This window comes from Leptodactylus fuscus, chromosome 6 (genome assembly GCF_031893055.1).
Source record: "Leptodactylus fuscus isolate aLepFus1 chromosome 6, aLepFus1.hap2, whole genome shotgun sequence".
In the NCBI taxonomy this organism is placed as follows: domain Eukaryota; kingdom Metazoa; phylum Chordata; class Amphibia; order Anura; family Leptodactylidae; genus Leptodactylus; species Leptodactylus fuscus.
In genome coordinates this window covers 131,952,342-131,970,529 of record NC_134270.1, presented here as the reverse complement: position 1 = coordinate 131,970,529, position 18,188 = coordinate 131,952,342, and the positions used below count along the sequence as shown (strand labels likewise).

The 18,188-nt window shown below is 43.7% G+C and overlaps 1 protein-coding gene across 6 annotated transcripts in view; it reads right to left on the bottom strand.

Annotated features, from left to right (window-relative positions):
• Positions 1-18,188, bottom strand: part of ATP6V0A1 (ATPase H+ transporting V0 subunit a1) — a 51,331-nt gene that overhangs the window by 15,394 nt on the left and 17,749 nt on the right. For 4 of the 6 annotated variants that reach the window (XM_075277254.1, XM_075277250.1, XM_075277253.1 and 1 more), the window contains exons 6-16: positions 12,681-12,787; positions 11,148-11,274; positions 6,482-6,564; positions 5,046-5,139; positions 4,724-4,936; positions 4,462-4,612; positions 3,827-3,966; positions 3,476-3,639; positions 2,165-2,255; positions 1,668-1,786; positions 1,055-1,271 (exon numbers count right to left, since the gene is read on the bottom strand). In XM_075277254.1, coding sequence (XP_075133355.1) covers positions 1,055-1,271; positions 1,668-1,786; positions 2,165-2,255; positions 3,476-3,639; positions 3,827-3,966; positions 4,462-4,612; positions 4,724-4,936; positions 5,046-5,139; positions 6,482-6,564; positions 11,148-11,274; positions 12,681-12,787 — 1,506 coding nt within the window. The remainder of the gene's footprint in view (positions 1-1,054; positions 1,272-1,667; positions 1,787-2,164; positions 2,256-3,475; positions 3,640-3,826; positions 3,967-4,461; positions 4,613-4,723; positions 4,937-5,045; positions 5,140-6,481; positions 6,565-11,147; positions 11,275-12,680; positions 12,788-18,188) is intronic. The other 2 variants (XM_075277252.1, XM_075277251.1) reach the window with 1 other exon arrangement.

Below are 18,188 nucleotides of genomic sequence, written 5' to 3'. Positions count from 1 at the left end.
AATGTTATTAGAGTCATCTTGAAGTATGCGTTTGGACGTCTTTGTACATCTTAATGGGTGTTATTTTAAAACACACGGGTCTGTCTTGGCATGGACAGGATGACATTGACCTAGAGCGGTCCTTGAGCATGAGGTTGTAGGGGTTACTAATGTGATCTAAACTTCCTCCTGCTTGGGACAATGCCCGATGCAATAGCATATTAAATATATGTCCATCTCAGTATGTCAGTTTTCTCTATATTCTGACACTATATTAAAATAGATGTGACCTGGGTCAGTTTTCTCTATATTCTGACACTATATTAAAATAGATGTGACCTGGGTCAGTTTTCTCTATATTCTGACACTATATTAATATAGATGTGACCTGGGTCAGTTTTCTCTATATTCTGACACTATATTAATATAGATGTGACCTGGGTCAGTTTTTCTATATATTGACACTATATTAATATAGATGTGATAGATTCGACCTGTGTAATTGAGTACATTGTGGGATTTTTAAAGGGCTACAAATGCACTTTATTATATTGTATTTTATTACGTATAATAAATGTGGGAATGCGACATTTAGATAAGCACATCAATATATTGCTAATATGTAAGAGTACTAGTCACAGCTCTTCTTATTCATCTGAAATACTGTTGGTTTATGGGTTAGAATGAGCTTTAGATAGCTCTATGGTATCTCCTGATATGCTTGGGATTTAGTCTATGAAGAGCGGCTAATGCTGAACACTTGACTTTCCCATACACCAGAGATCGAAACACCGGACACATCATGTTGTATTCATACATAGGTATTTACTGCTATTAAATTTTTATTACAACGTGGTTATTGTATTAATGGGATTGTACTAAGCAGTAGTATATGGAGTCTATTATTTATTACTGTTTAATGGGCTGGGATTAACTCATTTATTATACCTTGTGATTACCTTGTATAAATAGTGTTATGGTGACCACACACACCTCTATAAGCACATACACATACTCATATCTCCGTGACTGGCTTATTTTAAATCAAGCACCATATCCACTGCAATTCTCCTACCTGTCCACTATAAAGCATCGGAAAAGTTGGATCAGTGTAGTTGAAGAGGAACATGTTAATGAAGTGAATGAGGAGGCTCGGTGCACCCTTTGACATGGAGGCATCATAGGCACACCACTTGAAAAGTATAAGAATAACCAAGTAACCAAACAGGGATGACATAAAGATCATTTCTGGTATAAATCCAAGGTAAATGTTCAAAGGCTTCTTGAAATATCTAGAAAAAAAAATTAAAGAGCTGATTAGATCTTATATTTAGCACGAAAAAAGTTAATAACAGGCAAGACACACATATTTGTAGATCTAGCTTAGCAAAAAAATATGCAGTATGGTCAAAAATGGCCAAATCAGACCAAGATCTGCTAAAAGTTCCCTCCAGGTATTGAGGTTTCCTCCCACACTCCAAAGACATACTAATAGGAAACAGAGGTTGCAAGCCCTATATGAGAACAATGACTAATAGTGTTTGCAAAGCGCTGAAGAATATGTTGGCACTACACAAGTAACAGAAATAAATAATGATAAATCAAGAACATGGTACCAACTTGCTGTAATAGGGAATATAAATAAGGTGTTTCATAGTGAGGCAAGCCCTTTCAAAGTTTGTACTTACATGTGGTTTAATAAACTGAGTGTGACACCAAAAATCATATGTATGATGCCAAGAATAACGGACATCTTCATCTTGAAGGAATTCAGAAAGGTCAGTTTGTTAGTCGCTATGTTCCAAATCTGTAGAGAAGAAATGAAGAGGTTAACAGCAACCATTCAAGAGACTACAACTATTAAATAGATTATTCATTGAAGAGGACCTTTCATGTCCTCGGGCACGTGTGTTTATATACTGCTAGAAAGCAGACAGTGCGCTGTATTCATGGATGAGTATGGTCAGGAGGGGCGTTCGTCACAGCCCAGCTAGACAGTCAGAAACGCCCTTCTGACAGTGAAGAGATATCTGTAACGGTACCAATATCTCTTGCACCGGCGCACATAACGGGAAAGATGACAGTGCTCTGAATTCAACGCACTGCCTGCTTTCTAGCAGTATATAAAACGACATATGCCCGAGGACATGGAAGGTTCTCTTTAAGTTAGCAGAGAGACACTTACTGGATCAATCCCAAAGGGATAAGGTCCATTGAACACTCCAGGGATAGCCGGATCCATCTGCAGGACAGGCACATTCTTAAGAAGTTCTTCCCTACAAATATAAATGAAATGACATTAGTGAAGAAGAGGTCTTCTGACATCTTTGCTACAAGTCTCTTCCCTGTGATCCTTATCAGTTACTAGAATAAAGGGAATGCATTCTAAACTTCGTGCTATTTGATGGCGAAGTTTCCCTTGAATTCTGCTAAATATTGTACTGGATAAACACATGTAAACAGTAAATGGATGACAGACTAGACAAACGAGGCTGAGAAAGACGGTCTCTGTTCAGCAAAAGGTTATATTTTTATCAAAATAGATATTAAAACAGATATACAATCACCACCATTGTAGATGGATGGTCATAAAATGCCATTAAAGTCAATAAGGCTTCAAGAAACTTATCACAAAAAATCCTAAGCATTTTAATCAACAGTACGTATTACTTTATCTTATCAGAGAAAAATGAATCTTTCTCCACTTATTATTACCAAGACTATTCCTTCTCTGTTCCGCACTGCTAAACGGACATTCATTCTGAAATCTGTGCTCAAGTTTCATCTTGGTCTTCCAAGACAGACTGCATTGTGGTGTCAAATTAAAGATCTCCATAAAAATCTATGGAGAGGGATGGGGAGGAGGAGCAGCCATGGGCGAGAAGCATGTCCTAAAGCTGCTAATAGTAAAACACTTACTATCTCACAGTTACAGGATTCAGATTGATACTGGACTTCTTTGTAATGTCCTAAATAGTGATGCTGGTACTTTATGTACGTCAGATAAATAGTGAAGAGTCTCCTTGTTGTGTATGGGAGACATCATAGCAGCTAGTCTACACCTAAATTTTAGAGCGGAGTAATTTTCTCTCCTTCTTTGTAAATTGAGTGGTGGCCGGGCATCAACATACACTGCTCCATTTGTTTCAATGGGAATGGTGGAAGCAGTTTGAAGTACCGCACTCCGTTATCTTCGCTACACTCACTGAAATGACTGAAGCGGTACTCATGCTGCCTGACTCTCACTCCATCCGGAAAGGGGAGCAAAAACCCCTCGTTCTCCTGATCAGTGGGAGGGTCTTAGTGTTTTGACCCCCCTCCCTGATCTGTAAGTTATCCTTTAGCCTATGAATAGGTGATAAACTTGCTTAGATGAGGGAAACTCCTTTAACTTACTGGCAATGCTGATGCCTATGTGGACAGAGAATTGAGCTTAAAAGCATAAGTTAATGCGATCAAATAAACATATATTTTCTGAATACTGCCTGATACTCACGTCCAGGTGCCATTTGGATGGGTAAACATTGGCCTAACACTCCAGGAGGAACCAAAGAGGTTAAGAGCCTTTGAAAAGCAATCATTGTAAATGAGGCCGGTGTAGACGGAGAAGACGCCCATCAGAAGAATGATGTATCGACCACTAAACACCATGTTGAAGAGCTATGAAAAAAATACACTGTTATAATGGTCTGCATTAAATTACTGTGTATTCCCATGTCTCTTTAAGGAGTAGTCCAACCCCACTATTTTTATTAACTGCTTACAATTAAAGGGGCTCTAACATTGGGATAAGTCATTTTTAACTAAGCACATCCTTTATTAATGAGAGAGATAGCAGACTTTGTACCTCGTTCTCAGTTTTTTGTGACAGGATTCGGCTTTCCCTTACAACCATCCAAACTGCAAACAGTGTCATCAGGATTCCATGGCCAAAATCACCAAACATCACGGCAAACAAGAAAGGAAAGGTGATGATCGTATATGGAGCTATAAAGTGAAAAATAAAGAAACACTAGTCAGTCATCTTTTATATACACGCTTTATTCTGGGATTCACAAAAATGGATTCCAGAGTAGACTGTGATTAAAACAAAACAAAAAAAAGCAACCATATACTCGCCTCTTCCATCCCAACCGTTCCAGCACAGCCGCACCTCTCTGGTCCCCAGTTTTTGTAGAAATGGTGTTATATAAACCATTCAAATGGCAGCTGCAGCCGGTCACCGTCATCAAATGTCGCATGCTGCACATGCCAACATCACTGCTGAAGCAAGTGATCAGCTGCAGGGGCCACATAAATAACATATGGAACATAAATGCTGCAGTAGGTAAACAGAGGCCAATGGGGGACCAGCACCGGAGTGGCAGCGCTGGAGTAATAGGAAATTGAAAAATTGAGCATTTGCTAAATTTTGGATATTTGAGAAAACGCACTGAACAACCTTTTTTTTACAGCTGGTTTCAGAAAAAAATCTGGGATTACCTGGATTTATTTCTCGGTAACTGCCAATACCATAGGCATCAACAAGATTCTGGAAACCATATGTGAATTTGTTGGTCTTGTTGTAAGTTGGCGGCGTCTGGTTGGTCTGCATCCGGTTCAGGATGGAAGGGACAGTAGATCCGCTGTGCTCCTGAAAAGAGATATAAACATACGTACAAGTCAATTTTGTGAATGTCTAGCACTAAAGTATAGAGGATATGGATGTAAACCTCTGGGAAGATACTGAAGCTATAATACTCACCGTGCCCCTTCTGAGAGCAAACTGGATGGAATCCAGATCAGCCACTGGGCACCAGACCTCAGCAATGAGACACTTCTGGGTGACATCAATATTGCACAGGTTGAGTGTATGGTAAATGGCCTTCATTTTTCTGACCTTAATGAACCAGACTCGGATTGTTTTGGCAGCAGCCTGCAGGACGCGCTGGCGATGGTCTTCGGTTTGGTTAAGAACCTGAAAATAAGAAAGTTACAACGCAAGATTAGAATTTTTTATGGTAGTTTTCATTATGCAATATTTACTCCAAAGACAGACAGGATGGACATCCCCTTTAAGGTATTACCATCTGCAGATCATCTATTCTTGTGTTTACTCCAGCAGCCATCTCTTTGCGTTCCTGTGGAGTTTCTGGACAAGGGTAAAGAGAAGCTCGAAATCTATGATGCAAAAGAAAAATCAATTAGGACGTGTAAGATACGTCCATTAACTGTAAAGCAAGGAACAATAGCAAACAATTGTAATATGCTTGTCTCCCAAAGGACTCAAAGACCAGTTCAATGGTTACCTATACAGTATATTGCGATATCATTTGTACAGCAGTTGTCTTCAATTGCTAAGCTGAAGAGATGCCGTTTATGTGTTTATCAGAAAGTGTCCGAGGATGAGATCTCTGATCTGTTGGGGCAATGTATTCTAGCGAGTGGGGGCTGCATGGAAGGCTCTGGCTCCAATTTGTTTAAGGTGGATCCTGAGGGTGGACAGTTTATTTCTCTCTGCCGATCCTAGGGGTCGACAAGGATTATGGGACTGCAGAAGCTCCTTTAAGGTCATAAAGCAAAATTGAACAGTTATTCTCCACTTTACAGGCAGCCAGTGCAGTGAGCAGAGGAGGAGGGGGGGAAGGGGGTTATGGGAGCATGTCGGGGTTGTTTAGTTATTAACCTCGCTTGGACATTTTGGACTAGGTGAGGGTGATGTATTTCTTTATCAGAAAGGCCTATACATAGGACAATACAGTAGTCCAGAGGTGAAGTTATCAAGCCACGGACCAGTGTGGACAGATCTTCTGATGGAATAAGGTAAATAATTGTGTAATATTTCTCAGGTGGAAGAACAAAGATTTGTTAATGGAAGGTATCTGGTTTCCCATCAACGAATACACCCAAATTTTGAACATGGTCTGAACTTGAAGGGTTGGGTTTCCTATGGATAGTGGTGGTGACTGCTCAGGTTGCCAATTTGCTATCAACCATGAGAACCAGTTTTGTCCAGGTTCCCTTGTAGCCAGCTGGCATTCATCCAGTCTTGTAGATCAGTTTTAGCATAAACCTATGACTAGAGATGGGTCACTGACTCTGAGCTTGAAAGATATGTATAGTTGGGCAGTATCTGCATAGCAGTGACAGCCCAGGCGCTAGTCTGGATTCATTTGTCTAATGGAAGCTGCAAAGAGTGTAAAGAGAGAATGAAGCCAGAAATTGTATCGGCATCACATCCCCTTGTTCAAATGAAGCTGGCCTGGTGACCATTTAATCATAATGGATCAATACCAGATGCAGCTCAAGCACGAGGATCTTAGAAAAAGAACAGAGCCTTTTTTGCTATTCTTTTTTTTAACACCCCCCCCCCCCAAAAAAAAAAAAAAAAAAAAAAAATTCTATTCTTGGTTTGTTAAAATCATTTTGTGCATTGAACATCACAAAAACACAAAATGTAATGGTCTACTAGTTGGACCAGAATGACAAAATTCTTATTTTTTATTTAATAATTCTCTCCTACCCCTCACAGATTTTCTTCACTCTGTTCTTCAACTGGTCTCCTTGGAAGAATATGATGAACACAGACTTGTGAACACTGTCACCCTGCAAAGTACAAACACATAAGTGAATGGTAGGGAAAGGTTAAAAGGGGTTATCCAGGCACCTTTACGATCTTGTTGGCCCCCCTGCTGATGTGCGGCAGAAGTCCCAGCCACATGTGACCGCTGATTGTCATTACCTTTGATATCATGGGTCTCTTCCTGAGCCTCTAACTGGTCTCAGTGGTCACCTGACTGCTAAGGCCAATCAGCGGCTTCAGTGGAACTTGGGAAGAGACCCGTAAAAAGACGCCGGGTGCAGAAGTACCGAACCACATCGGGAGGACACCGGAGCACCGGGGACAGAGGAGTAGGATTTTTTTATTATTATTATTTACAAAAAACAAACAAACAAAAGAAACTTAGAAGTAATTTCCTACGGAAATGCCATAAATGACTGAGAGTTGCAGGACCACCTCCATCTCTAAAATAAGCCCCCTAACCTCCATACCTAGCTACTTAACTCGCTGTGACCTCCAAGCTATGCTGTTTCCGTAACTCCTATTACTCCTATTTAACCCCCCCCCCAGCGCAGGTGTGAACGTCCCCTCAGAGGTATAATACTGCAGCTCACAATAGGGAAGGTAGGGTAGGGGTGAGCAGGACCACTGTGAGAGGACAGACCAAGACACAGAAAAGACTGTAAATAGCTAAATGGGAAGATTCTACTTAGGGCTTCATTCACATCAGTACAAGTCAGTATTGCTCTAAAATGACCTATAGTGCTAGTTTTAGGATAGTGGTTCTATGAGATTAGATCTGTGTCAATGGTTTTACTAACATTAGTGCAAAATGCAGAGTGGTTTTTTTGTAATGTTTGTGCTAACCACAGTCTTCTCGCTTAGCAGTCCAATAGGAAATTGACTTCTCTAAGATGCTATGAGGCTAAAATCACAATGACACTTTGTACTCGGCTCTCATTGTAACAACATCTGTGACTGTCATTTCCTCACGTTCTGAACTTTCAGTAGATCTCCTGAGAAGTGTGTGAAACAGCTCCTGCAAAAACTCTACCAGGACGTTCTCCTGGCTGGACTGTGTTTCCACATCACATTGCTCCCCAAAATGACCTAATGGAGACCGTTAGATGACATCAGCATGCATATGTATGAACTAGCTAAGCAAGGTACCCTGGCATACTGCCACTAACCATCTTATCTTCTGTGGCAGGACGTAGCAGAGAGCTTTGATCTGGCACTGGCTAAGGGGCACTGCCCATCCAATGTTCTGTGCAGATAAGTCTAATTACAATGACTCATGCACAGAACATTCGTCTTCCTTGCCAGGCCAAGAGGTTCACTGCTTAATACTGACTATACTGCTATGAGAGCTAGCTCCGATCTGCAAAACTAAACCTGTTATATACAGTCATCTTGCCCACTTACACCGACGATACACATTCAACTTGGCTTAGTGGTGGATGTAGTCGGATCTTCTATATTTCTATCAATGTCTGCAATAAGGGGTGAGCTGGAAGGCTTAAAGCTGAACATCTGAACCCTATGGTTTTGTACAGGGGCCTCCTGGCAGATCTAGGATGGCATTTATTAAAGAGAACCTTTACCCACCTCCACCTTTTGGAATTGCTTCTCCAGCACACACCATTCCCGAACATTATTTGTGTTATTTTCAGTGCCAATATGGTAACTAGTCTCTATACCAGGGGTAGGGAACCTTTGCTCTCCAGCTGTTAAAAAACTACAACTCCCAGAATGCATACTTGCTCTGCTGTTCTTGGAACTCCCATGGAAGTGAATGGAGCATGCTGGGAGTTGTAGTTTCACAGCAGCTGGAGAGCCGAAGGTTCCCTACCCCTGCTCTGCTACCCCTGCTACCCCCCCGGCATCTGCTTCATCCAAGGACCGCTCATCTAACAATAGAGAGCATACTTATTATATTGGGTACTACAACTAACAGAAATCATTGCTCAAGAACAATGCTGTTGGTGCCAATTTCTCACGTTTACGCGCATGTAATAGGTGGGTTTAGATGTTGTTGTTACATACACGAACACCTTAAAACCCAACACCGTATCAATTCTGAAAATCCAAATATCTTGCCGTCGAATACTTAAAGGGATTCTACCATTGAAATTAATTTTTTTGGCAATCACATGTCGGAATAGCCTTTAGAAAGTCTATTGATCTCTTACCTTTAGACGTGGTCTCCGCTGTGCCGTTCCTTAGAAATACCTGTTATCGGTATGCAAATTGGTTCTCTTGCAGCGATGGAGGCGGGCCCCAGCGCTGAAAATGCGATGAGGGCGTCCCCACTGCTGCTCGAAAACATGTTCCAGCGACGCCTCTATCTTCAGCTGGATCCTCCCCTTCTTTCGTCGTCTTCCTTTGCGTCACCTTTGACGCCTGCGCAGTTGGCTCTGCCAGTGAGACACCCGCAGAGCCGAGTGCGCACGCCAGCCGGTGGCCATTTTTGGGAGGCTGCTCTTGCTCTTGTAGTTCAATACAGGAGCGGCATCCAAAAAATGGTCGCCGGCCGACATGCGCACTCGACTCTGCAGGTGTCTCACTGGCAGAGCCAACTGCGCAGGCGTCAAATGTGACGCAAACGAGGACGACGAAAGAAGGGGAGGATCCAGCCGAAGATAGAGGCGTCGCTGGAGCGTGTTCTCGAGCAGCAGTGGGGGCGCCCCCATCGCTGCAAGAGAACTAATTTGCATACCGGTAAAAAAACGATATTTCTAAGGAACGGCGCGGCGGATACCAGGTCTAAAGGTAAGAGACGAATAGCCTTTCTAAAGGTTATTCCGACGTGTGATTGCCAAAAAAATTAATTTCAATGGTAGAATCCCTTTAAGTTTCTCCAAGATTTAATGTATGACTTGTTTCCCCAGTAGAGGGGGCACAGAGCAAGTATAATCCACATCTACTATGCAGTATATAGAGAACATGCAAAACAATGACGGACACTTCCGCTTTGAAATCAGAGCGAACAACAAGTTGACTGGACGGGCCATAGAATGGAGAGTACAGGCAAGTAGGGGACACTCCAGAACAGCTGTCTTAGTGCAGATAGACTGGAGACCTTCCTGTATTTGTATACTGGATATCGAGATATGGGTAAGGAAGTCAATCTGTTAATCTGTAGGGACTGAGCTCATTCTCAAGGCACTTCCTTGGCAGTACAATGCAGAGTATGAAAAAGACAGAGAAAAGCTGCCAAGCTACAAACCTACTGTACACAAAGGACTAGGCTGGTATAATAATCAACCGATAGCTGAACACTGTCAGATTTATGTCAAGTAAATTCTAGTAGGTTAAATCAAGAAAGGGCTCCTCTGTTGGAAAAGTGGGCACGTGCACGGAGGACCCATGTTATAGCTTTGCCAATCTGTCCTAATAAGGCAGATACAAGAGAAAAACTTAACCAGCACTTTCTATGCAGAATATAAACAGCAGGGGCGCGCTTTACTGGAGAGAAGCCTTACCTTCACACTATAGCGTAGAAGTAATGCGGCCTAGCTTTTTGCTGCTGCCCAAAGTAGGCTTGTAACATAGAACTGTACTTCATTAGACATACCTGCCTTGGTTTCAGCCTTTAAAGGTATTGTGCCCACAACCACTGGGACCCCCACCAAACACTCAGCTGCTCTATTTAAAAGGGGTTTTTCAGACTCAGTACAGTAGCAGAACGGCTGGGGTCCAACACCTAAATGCCACACTGATCAGTGGTTCAAAGGCGGTTCTATTGCCAAAAGCAGAAAGTCCAGTCCACCGTAAAGCGGCCGTCTCAGTGTACTACAGCTCTGCTCCTATTCACTTAAATGGGAGTAGAGGTGCAGTACTATGGCATGGCCACTATACAGTGGATGGAGCCTTCTGCTTCTGGGCTCTGTCCACATATATGGTTTCCAGCATCAGAGGCAGCCAAGAAGAGCTGCTCTCAGGAACTGTTGAACGAGAGGATGAAAAGCTAGGTCAAAAGTATAAATACAGAGGGGCAACACGGTGGCTCAGTGGTTAGCACTGCAGCCTTGCAGCACTGGAGTCCTGGGTTCGCATCCCGCCAGGAACAACATCTGCAAGGAGTTTGTATGTTCTCCCCGTGTTTGCGTGGATTTCCTCCCATTCTACAAAGACATATGGATATGAAAAAATTAAAAAAAATACATTGTGAGTAGAGATGAGCGAACACTGGCCGGCGTGCCAGGTGCTTCCATTCATTTCTATGGGAGCGTGCTCTTTGGATCGGCTGATCCGAACAGTGTTCGCTCATCTCTAATTGTGAGCCCTTTATGGGGCTCAATCTACAGAAAAATTTAAAAAAATAAATAAAAAAGTACAAATACAGCCACCGGCCCAGAAAACCCCTTTAACTCTCTGGGACAACTGGAGCAATCTGAGCACTGTACTCCCATAGAGATAAATAGAGTTGCACTACTGCTTTGTTCAGACGGAAGTACAAGACACTCCCATTCTCAAGATCAGTGGGGGCCCAAGTGGTTGGCTCCCCATTATTCAAACACTTATCACCTAGTTTGTAAACTTGAAACAACCCCCTACATACATCTTTCATCTTAAACCTGTAAAAACCATAGCAAAAAAAAAACAGCTAGACAAGTGTTTTTACCGTCACTGGATCTTCCAAGGGGTTTTCAATTTCCGCCTGTCGTAGGAACACATTGCCACGGCAAACGCGCCACAACATCCTCTCAAAGGTGGGAATCCTCTCACGGTTGATGACACCAGCCACAAACCTGAAAGTATAAGCAGTAGAATACAGAGTTTAGAGACAATTTCCTAATCCATTGGGAACTGGAGTGTTAACATAAGTATGACAAAGTCTATGCATTTAGAGAAAAATGGAGACAAAAGTCATGTTGTCTGTACACCAAGAACAAGGGCCAGATAATTGTTATAATGCACAACCATTAAAGCTCGCTGGAATAGCTGAGAATCTGAAGTAAATCTGGATCCATACAGCTAGATCAATGGAGATGAAAGCTCCAGGCTACCTTGTGAAAATGGCCAAGCCTATGAAGCTGAAAAGTTCCTTGCTATTTTTTTTTATCCAAAAGGAAAACACTAAAGTTGCAGGAATGATACACTAATAATGTAACAAAGTTGAAGGAGTTTTTTCATATCACATAGAAAGACACTCCGTCATCCTGGAAAAGAGCAGCCAGTCTTCTGCTACTGACAGTCTCTCTCTGGTCCAGTCTATTTCTCAATCAAGAATAAGGGTAGATTCACACTACTGTTATTAATATCTATAGCTTTCATGTGTCATGGGATGAGAACGACAGACATTAAAGGGGATGTCCAGACAACCGATTAACGTTTTAAATCGAACGGGGGCACTGAAAAAAATAAATAAATAAAACAAATTCATACTCGCCTTTCCACGGTGCTCTGGTGCCTCCCAGCGTGGTCCGGGCCTTCTTGGCGTGTGGTGGAAGTCCCAGCCACACATGACCGCTGAGGCCAATCAGCGGCCGCAGCGAAGTGTCTGCAATGTCACCATCTGTGATGTCATGGGTTTCTTCCTGAGGTCTGTTGAGGCCGCTGATTGGCTTTGGTGGTCATATGACTGCCGAGGCTAATCAGCGGAACTCAGGAAGAGATCTGTAGGAAGCCGCTGGTGCAGAAGGACCAGATCACGCCGGGAGGACACCGGAGAACCACGGACAGGAGAGTATGATTTATTTTATTTTTTATTTATTCTTTTAACATCCCTTGGTTGCCCAGGCAAAAAAATAAAAAATTCCTGGACAACCTCTTTAAGTTACTGGTGCAGATGGAAGCTTTCGTCCATCATGTTTTGACGAAAGTTGTGCATACAAGACTTTTCTTCCCTTACAGAATTAAATAAACATGATGGAAGAAAGCGTACATATTGTTGTTTACATTATAGTCAATGGGCACAGACGCAACCTGAAGGGGCTCCGTCTTTCATAATGTCCAATGACTGTTGAGAGCAATGGATGCCCATAATGGTAGTGTGAATGTACCCTAGCTACCAGGTGCAAGAGTCTCCACTGGTAAAGGAGTATTCGTGCCCAGGCAGAAGTTATACCAGCACTTACATACATGGGAAAATTCCACATCAGTTTATACAAAATGACTACATTAAATACAAAGAAGGTGCAAATACGGAACCTACCCAAGTCTCAGTGGAGCTCCTCTCCCCATCTCGCTTGGCTCCAGCAGTGAAGAGGATTCCTCCAGTAGATCGGGATCCGCCATCTGCTGATGATGATGCAATTGAGCCTGAATTCACAAACCAATTAATAACTAATCAAACCAGTTAGTGGCATGCAGGGGCCATGTGGGGCATGAGAGCCAGGTGGGAGGGGTACACAGATCAAGGCGGATGTCTATGTATCAAGGCAGCGGCTCCATTCATTGATGGAGATTTCAATGCTTTATAGTGATCTTACGACAAATGCGTTCACAGTGCATACTATAAAGGTGGGGAGGGTTGGACTTTTCCTCCACAAAACCTTTAGGGGCTATATTTTATTGGTCAAACCAAATTAAGGTTAGAGTTTGCATTAATACATAGACCTCAGAAGGGGAACTCTTTATAGACAGTTAGAAGTTAAGGGTTGCAGAATAGGAATAAATGTAAGCAAAGGATTTAGGGTGAAGTGAAAACTATACCCATTAATGTAAGGCAGATTTTATTATGCTGACGTAAAACCAGTCAGTCATTTACTCTAGTATTCTACAATGGTTGACAGCGGATTCTGCTAGACTTTAATCAGGGAACAAACAATGTAAAATAATAATTTACTTTAAGAGGACCTTTCACCACCTCCACGTCTTAAAATCTGTTTTGCTCCACCGATTCCAGCACAGATGGAATTCTCTCTCTAGTTCCCACCATTCCTGTGAAGTCAGTGCAGTTAGTTTTGGTGCCTGATATGCTAGATTCTCTAATGTCAAATGGATGGAGTCAGGTAGGAAAAGGCGATGGACATGATCAGAGGCAGCCAGAGCTCAGAATCCCACCCCATGTCTGCTCCTGCTGGACACGGCCCACCTGACAGAGACTCTAGTTAGCATATCAGGCAAGAAAAGTAACTAAAAAGTCCCTTTTAGGCTGAGGCCCCACGTTGCAGAAACGCTGCTTTTTTTGTTGCAGATTTTGTTGCGGTCTTTTGAGCCAAAGCCAAGAATGGCTACAAAAGGAATCAGAAATATATAGGAAGTTCTTATAGGATGTTAAAGGGATTCTATCACCCATCCATAAATAAGGCAAAACATGTCCAACGATCACAGGAAACTGGGTCTTACATCCTGCTTGAGAGAGGTGATGGGCATGCGCTTTGCCACTCCATTCACTCTCCATTGGACTGATGGACATAGTTGAGTACGGAAGTTTGCAATTCTCTTTACTTCTAAAGTCTTTGGGGGAGATTTTTTATTTTGTTTTTTTAAAACACCAGTCTTCATAACCCCTGAGGTAGTGCTTCATTTACAGCGAGGTTCAGGGCCGCCATCAGGAATTTTGGGGCCCCATACAGCCTAAGTGTCTGGGCCCCCCCCCCTCCCATTTTTGCTTTGCGCGCCGCGGGAAATTTAGCCCCACCCACTGTTATGTTGACTCCGCCCACTCATTAATTTTCCATTTGCCCGCACACTGTAATCCTCCTACAGTCACCCGTAAATTATATGTCCCCCTCCGTCTCTCCCCTAGCTTCATCTGCCCCCAGATTCATGTCCCCTCCATCTCTGCCCCCAGATTCATGTCCCCACATTTCTGCCCACAGATTCATGTCCCTCCATCTCTGCCCCCAGATTCATGTCCCCCCATCTCCATACCTCCCAACTTTTGAAGAACTAAAAGAGGGACAAAATGTGTGGCGCGCTTAGCGCGCCGCAGCAAATTTAGCCCCGCCCACTTTTGTGTTGACTCCGCCCACTCGTTAATTTTTCATGTGCCCGCACACAGTATAATCCTCCTACAGTCACCCGTAAATTATATGTCCCCCCTCTATCTCTCCCCCAGTTTCATATACACCCTTCATCTGTCCCCAGTTTCATGTCCCCCTTCCATCTCTGCCCCTAGATTCATGTCCCCACATCTCTGCCCCCAGTTTCATGTTCCCTCCATCTCTGCCCCCAGATTCATGTCCCCCCTACATCTCTGCCCCCAGATTCATGTCCGCTCCATCTCTGCCCCCAGATTCATGTCCCTCCATCTCTGCCCCCAGATTCATGTCCTCTCCATCTCTGCCCCCAGATTCATGTCCCCACAGTGTCATGCCGTCCCCTCCTTCATCTGCCCCAGTGTCATTCCGTCCTCTCTTTCATCTGCCCCCAGATTCATGTCCCCACAGTGTCATGTCGTCCTCTCTTTCATCTGCCCCCAGATTCACGTTCCACCTCCCCATTAAACTTACCTTCTCCTCCGCTCCCTCGCCGCTCTCTGCGCGTCTCTCTCGCTGACACATGCGGCTGAAGGAAGGAGCTGACACGGGTCAGCTCCTCGCCTCGCCGCTGCCGCCTCTCTCCCTGACATGTATGCGGCTGAAGCGAGGAGCTGACCTGTGTCAGCTCCTCACTTCGCCGCCTCTCTCGGTGACATATAGGAGGCTGAGCCGGAACCCGGGTTCCGGCTCAGCCTCATATGTGTCACCGAGAGAGGCGGCAGCGGCGAAGTGAGGAGCTGACAGAGGTCAGCTCCTCGCTTCAGCCGCATATGTGTCAGCGAGACAGGCGGCAGCGGCGAAGCGAGGAGCTGACCTGTGTCAGCTCCTCGCTTCAGCCGCGTCAACTCAGAAACAGGAAACAGGACATATAATGACTGCTGCCGGCGCCAGGGGGCCCGGGCCCCCCCCCCCCATTTTAAAATTTGGCCGGGCCCCTGACGCCAGTAGCAGTAGTACTGGCCTATCGGTGGCCCTGGCGAGGTTCACACCTCTTCATAAATCAGGCAGGGAAGGAGGAGAAATAAGTGCCGAATGTGAATGCATAGAACACTAGATCAAATGGTGAGAGTCAGATGTTTTACATGCCAGACTTTCTTCTGGACGGCCCCCTTATTAGGAATTCCAAAGCCATCCAGTAAATGCTATTTTGACCCATTTGATAATAGCCCCGTATAAGCAGTAAATGGCACATGTCTGTGTCCGCTTTCCAACACCAGTCTTTGTATCCCCTGCCTCGGCAGAGGGTATGTCTCCACATAAATCAGGCGTTCCCTAGACTGGGCTATGCGCCTATATATTGAAATGTCACAAATCATTTACGCCTTTAAGCTGGTATAAAATCTTTATAAACCTGGCATGGCTGGTGGACTGACCCATGTCACATCACTGTCTACAATAAGTGCCAAAGACATCGCAAAACTTGGATTGAAAAAATTATTCGCATAAAATTGTAAATTTTTTTTATGCCTTGTAGGCCAGAAAACTGGAGTACAAGGCAAAAATCTGCCCTTTTAGTTCAGCTTACATTTCGGGTATACTTTTCTATCAGACACTGGACCTCATTTATTGAAACTAACAAAGTGAAAATCTAGCCTTGTTGTCCAAAGCAACTAAGGAGAAGTCATCTCCTATTTGTTAAAGGGGTTGTCCAGGAATTGGATAAACCTCTGGTGAGGCTGGGAGAGGTATAAGATGACCAAAGAACAAACAAAACTCACGCAGTGTCTGTTCGATCTTGTGCCATGCCCTCATAGCTACAAATCGCAAGCCCCATATAACCATTGAGACCCATCATTGGTAAGGGACCGGTGTCAAAAGTGAGAGAGGTCACCAGTCCCTCTCCAGCAATCTCAGCAGGGTGGGGTGCAGAACTTCCAGCGATGGGGACATGGCGTGAGACCTAACAAATACCAGCAGCAGACTGCATGATTTTTTATTTGATTTTTTTTTTTAGGTTACACCTCCCACAACGTCCTCAGGTGTTTGTCCAATTCCCGGACAACCCCTTTGTTCCATTGTGACATTTATTGCCCTTTCACAGGATAGGGGGAGCAAGAGAATGGGGATCTGCAAGTCCACTGCGTGGACTGAAAAATGGAACAAACGGAGAAATCCCTCTAAAGATTAATAGGAATCAATTGCCAAGGACAACAAGGCCTAATTATCTGCTGCACCTCTGAGGCCCAGTGCACCCCTGAATCCTGTAGGCAGTAAATACCCATCTTGCATTAGCAACTGGCATTTTCAAAGGAAGCAAAAATTTTCACAAAGCAACATCAACACGACACTGAAGAAGGTAGTTTTCTGGGGCAGAAAGGGTGGGGTAAAATAACAAAGACACAAATATATCATAAACCCAGACTGAATGCAAAAACAAGGAAAATAAGCATTACTGGGAAAGGGGGGGAGGAGGGGGCAAAAACACTGAATAATACAGAATGGAGAAGACAAAAATGAGCACACGTAACAACAATAAAGCAAAAAATTATTAAGGGATCCAGGATGTAACTGTCCACATTCCAGTAAAGTGTCTATCTATAGAAGAACAGCATCTCTTCAGCTTCAGGTACAAAGCCCAGTGCAAATAAGCATCACGCTGAAAGCAAGATGGTGGCGAGAATGGAAAACTAGGCCCAGAATTTAGTCTTTGCTTGCCTATAAGTATAGAGGGATAAGGTGCATGGCTGCTGATCTTGCTGTAGGAGTAAAATTATGAATCTGCATGAAATGGATTTTGAAAAAGTTGGATAAAATAATGTGCCTGGAAACCTTAATATTAAATGCTTGGAGGGCATAAGGGGGCAAAGTGGGAAGAGAAAGTGAACATAAAGGCGCTACAGCAACAATGTCATCAATGGCGAACACCACCTTATGAAACCACAAATGATATCTTAGAGCTGTATCCCAACTTGTGCCATCTGCAGGATGGTAGACAACAAGAGAGGTCGCCACTCAACCTGGCACAGATTTTCCTCCTTTACGTTTTACAGGCTATGGGCGTATAAGACATGTCTGGCATCAGGTGTATAAGGTGCGGTACACATGTAGAGGTGCACTAGGGCTAATACGCACAAATATGAAATTAGCCGAAGCCCCCAAATCCTGTCAGGGCTAGTCAGCTTTACTATCTTTATGGTGGTAGTCACGACTCTCAACAGACGTCATCATGTGCAAGTGTATGGACGTATCTGGAAGTAGATGTCTGCTAAACAAGTGCGTAGCCAATGGCAATCTAATGTGTATGGCTTAACCTTTCGGATTAGGACTTGAAACAAGATCATTTTACCATTTAGTAATGAGAAATAGTCTGTAGTTGTAGAGTTGACAACTACCAAAAGTGTATGGCCACCTTACAGAGGATCTTTCATCTTGTCTGCCATTTCCAACTCTTTGCATCCTTCAGGAGGTGTTGCCTTCTTATTTCTGGCACAGTTGGAATTTTTGCTATAGCCCCCTAAGTAATCAGTGCAGTTCAATTCAGCACCAGATACGCTAATTAGGCTCTCTACTGTCAGGTGGGCGGAGTCTGGTGTCAAAGCAGAAGGCCCAGTACCGCCCACCTGACAGTACAGAGCCTAATTAGAATACTGGTTACTGAAACTACCAGCAATGATTGCTCAGGAATGGTGGGATCTAGAGAAAAGACTACAAACTGTGTCAGAGTCAGTGGAGCAGTGGTCCACTGAATGACGCCAAAAGTTGGAGTTGGTGATGGCGGCAAAAACTGTCTATAA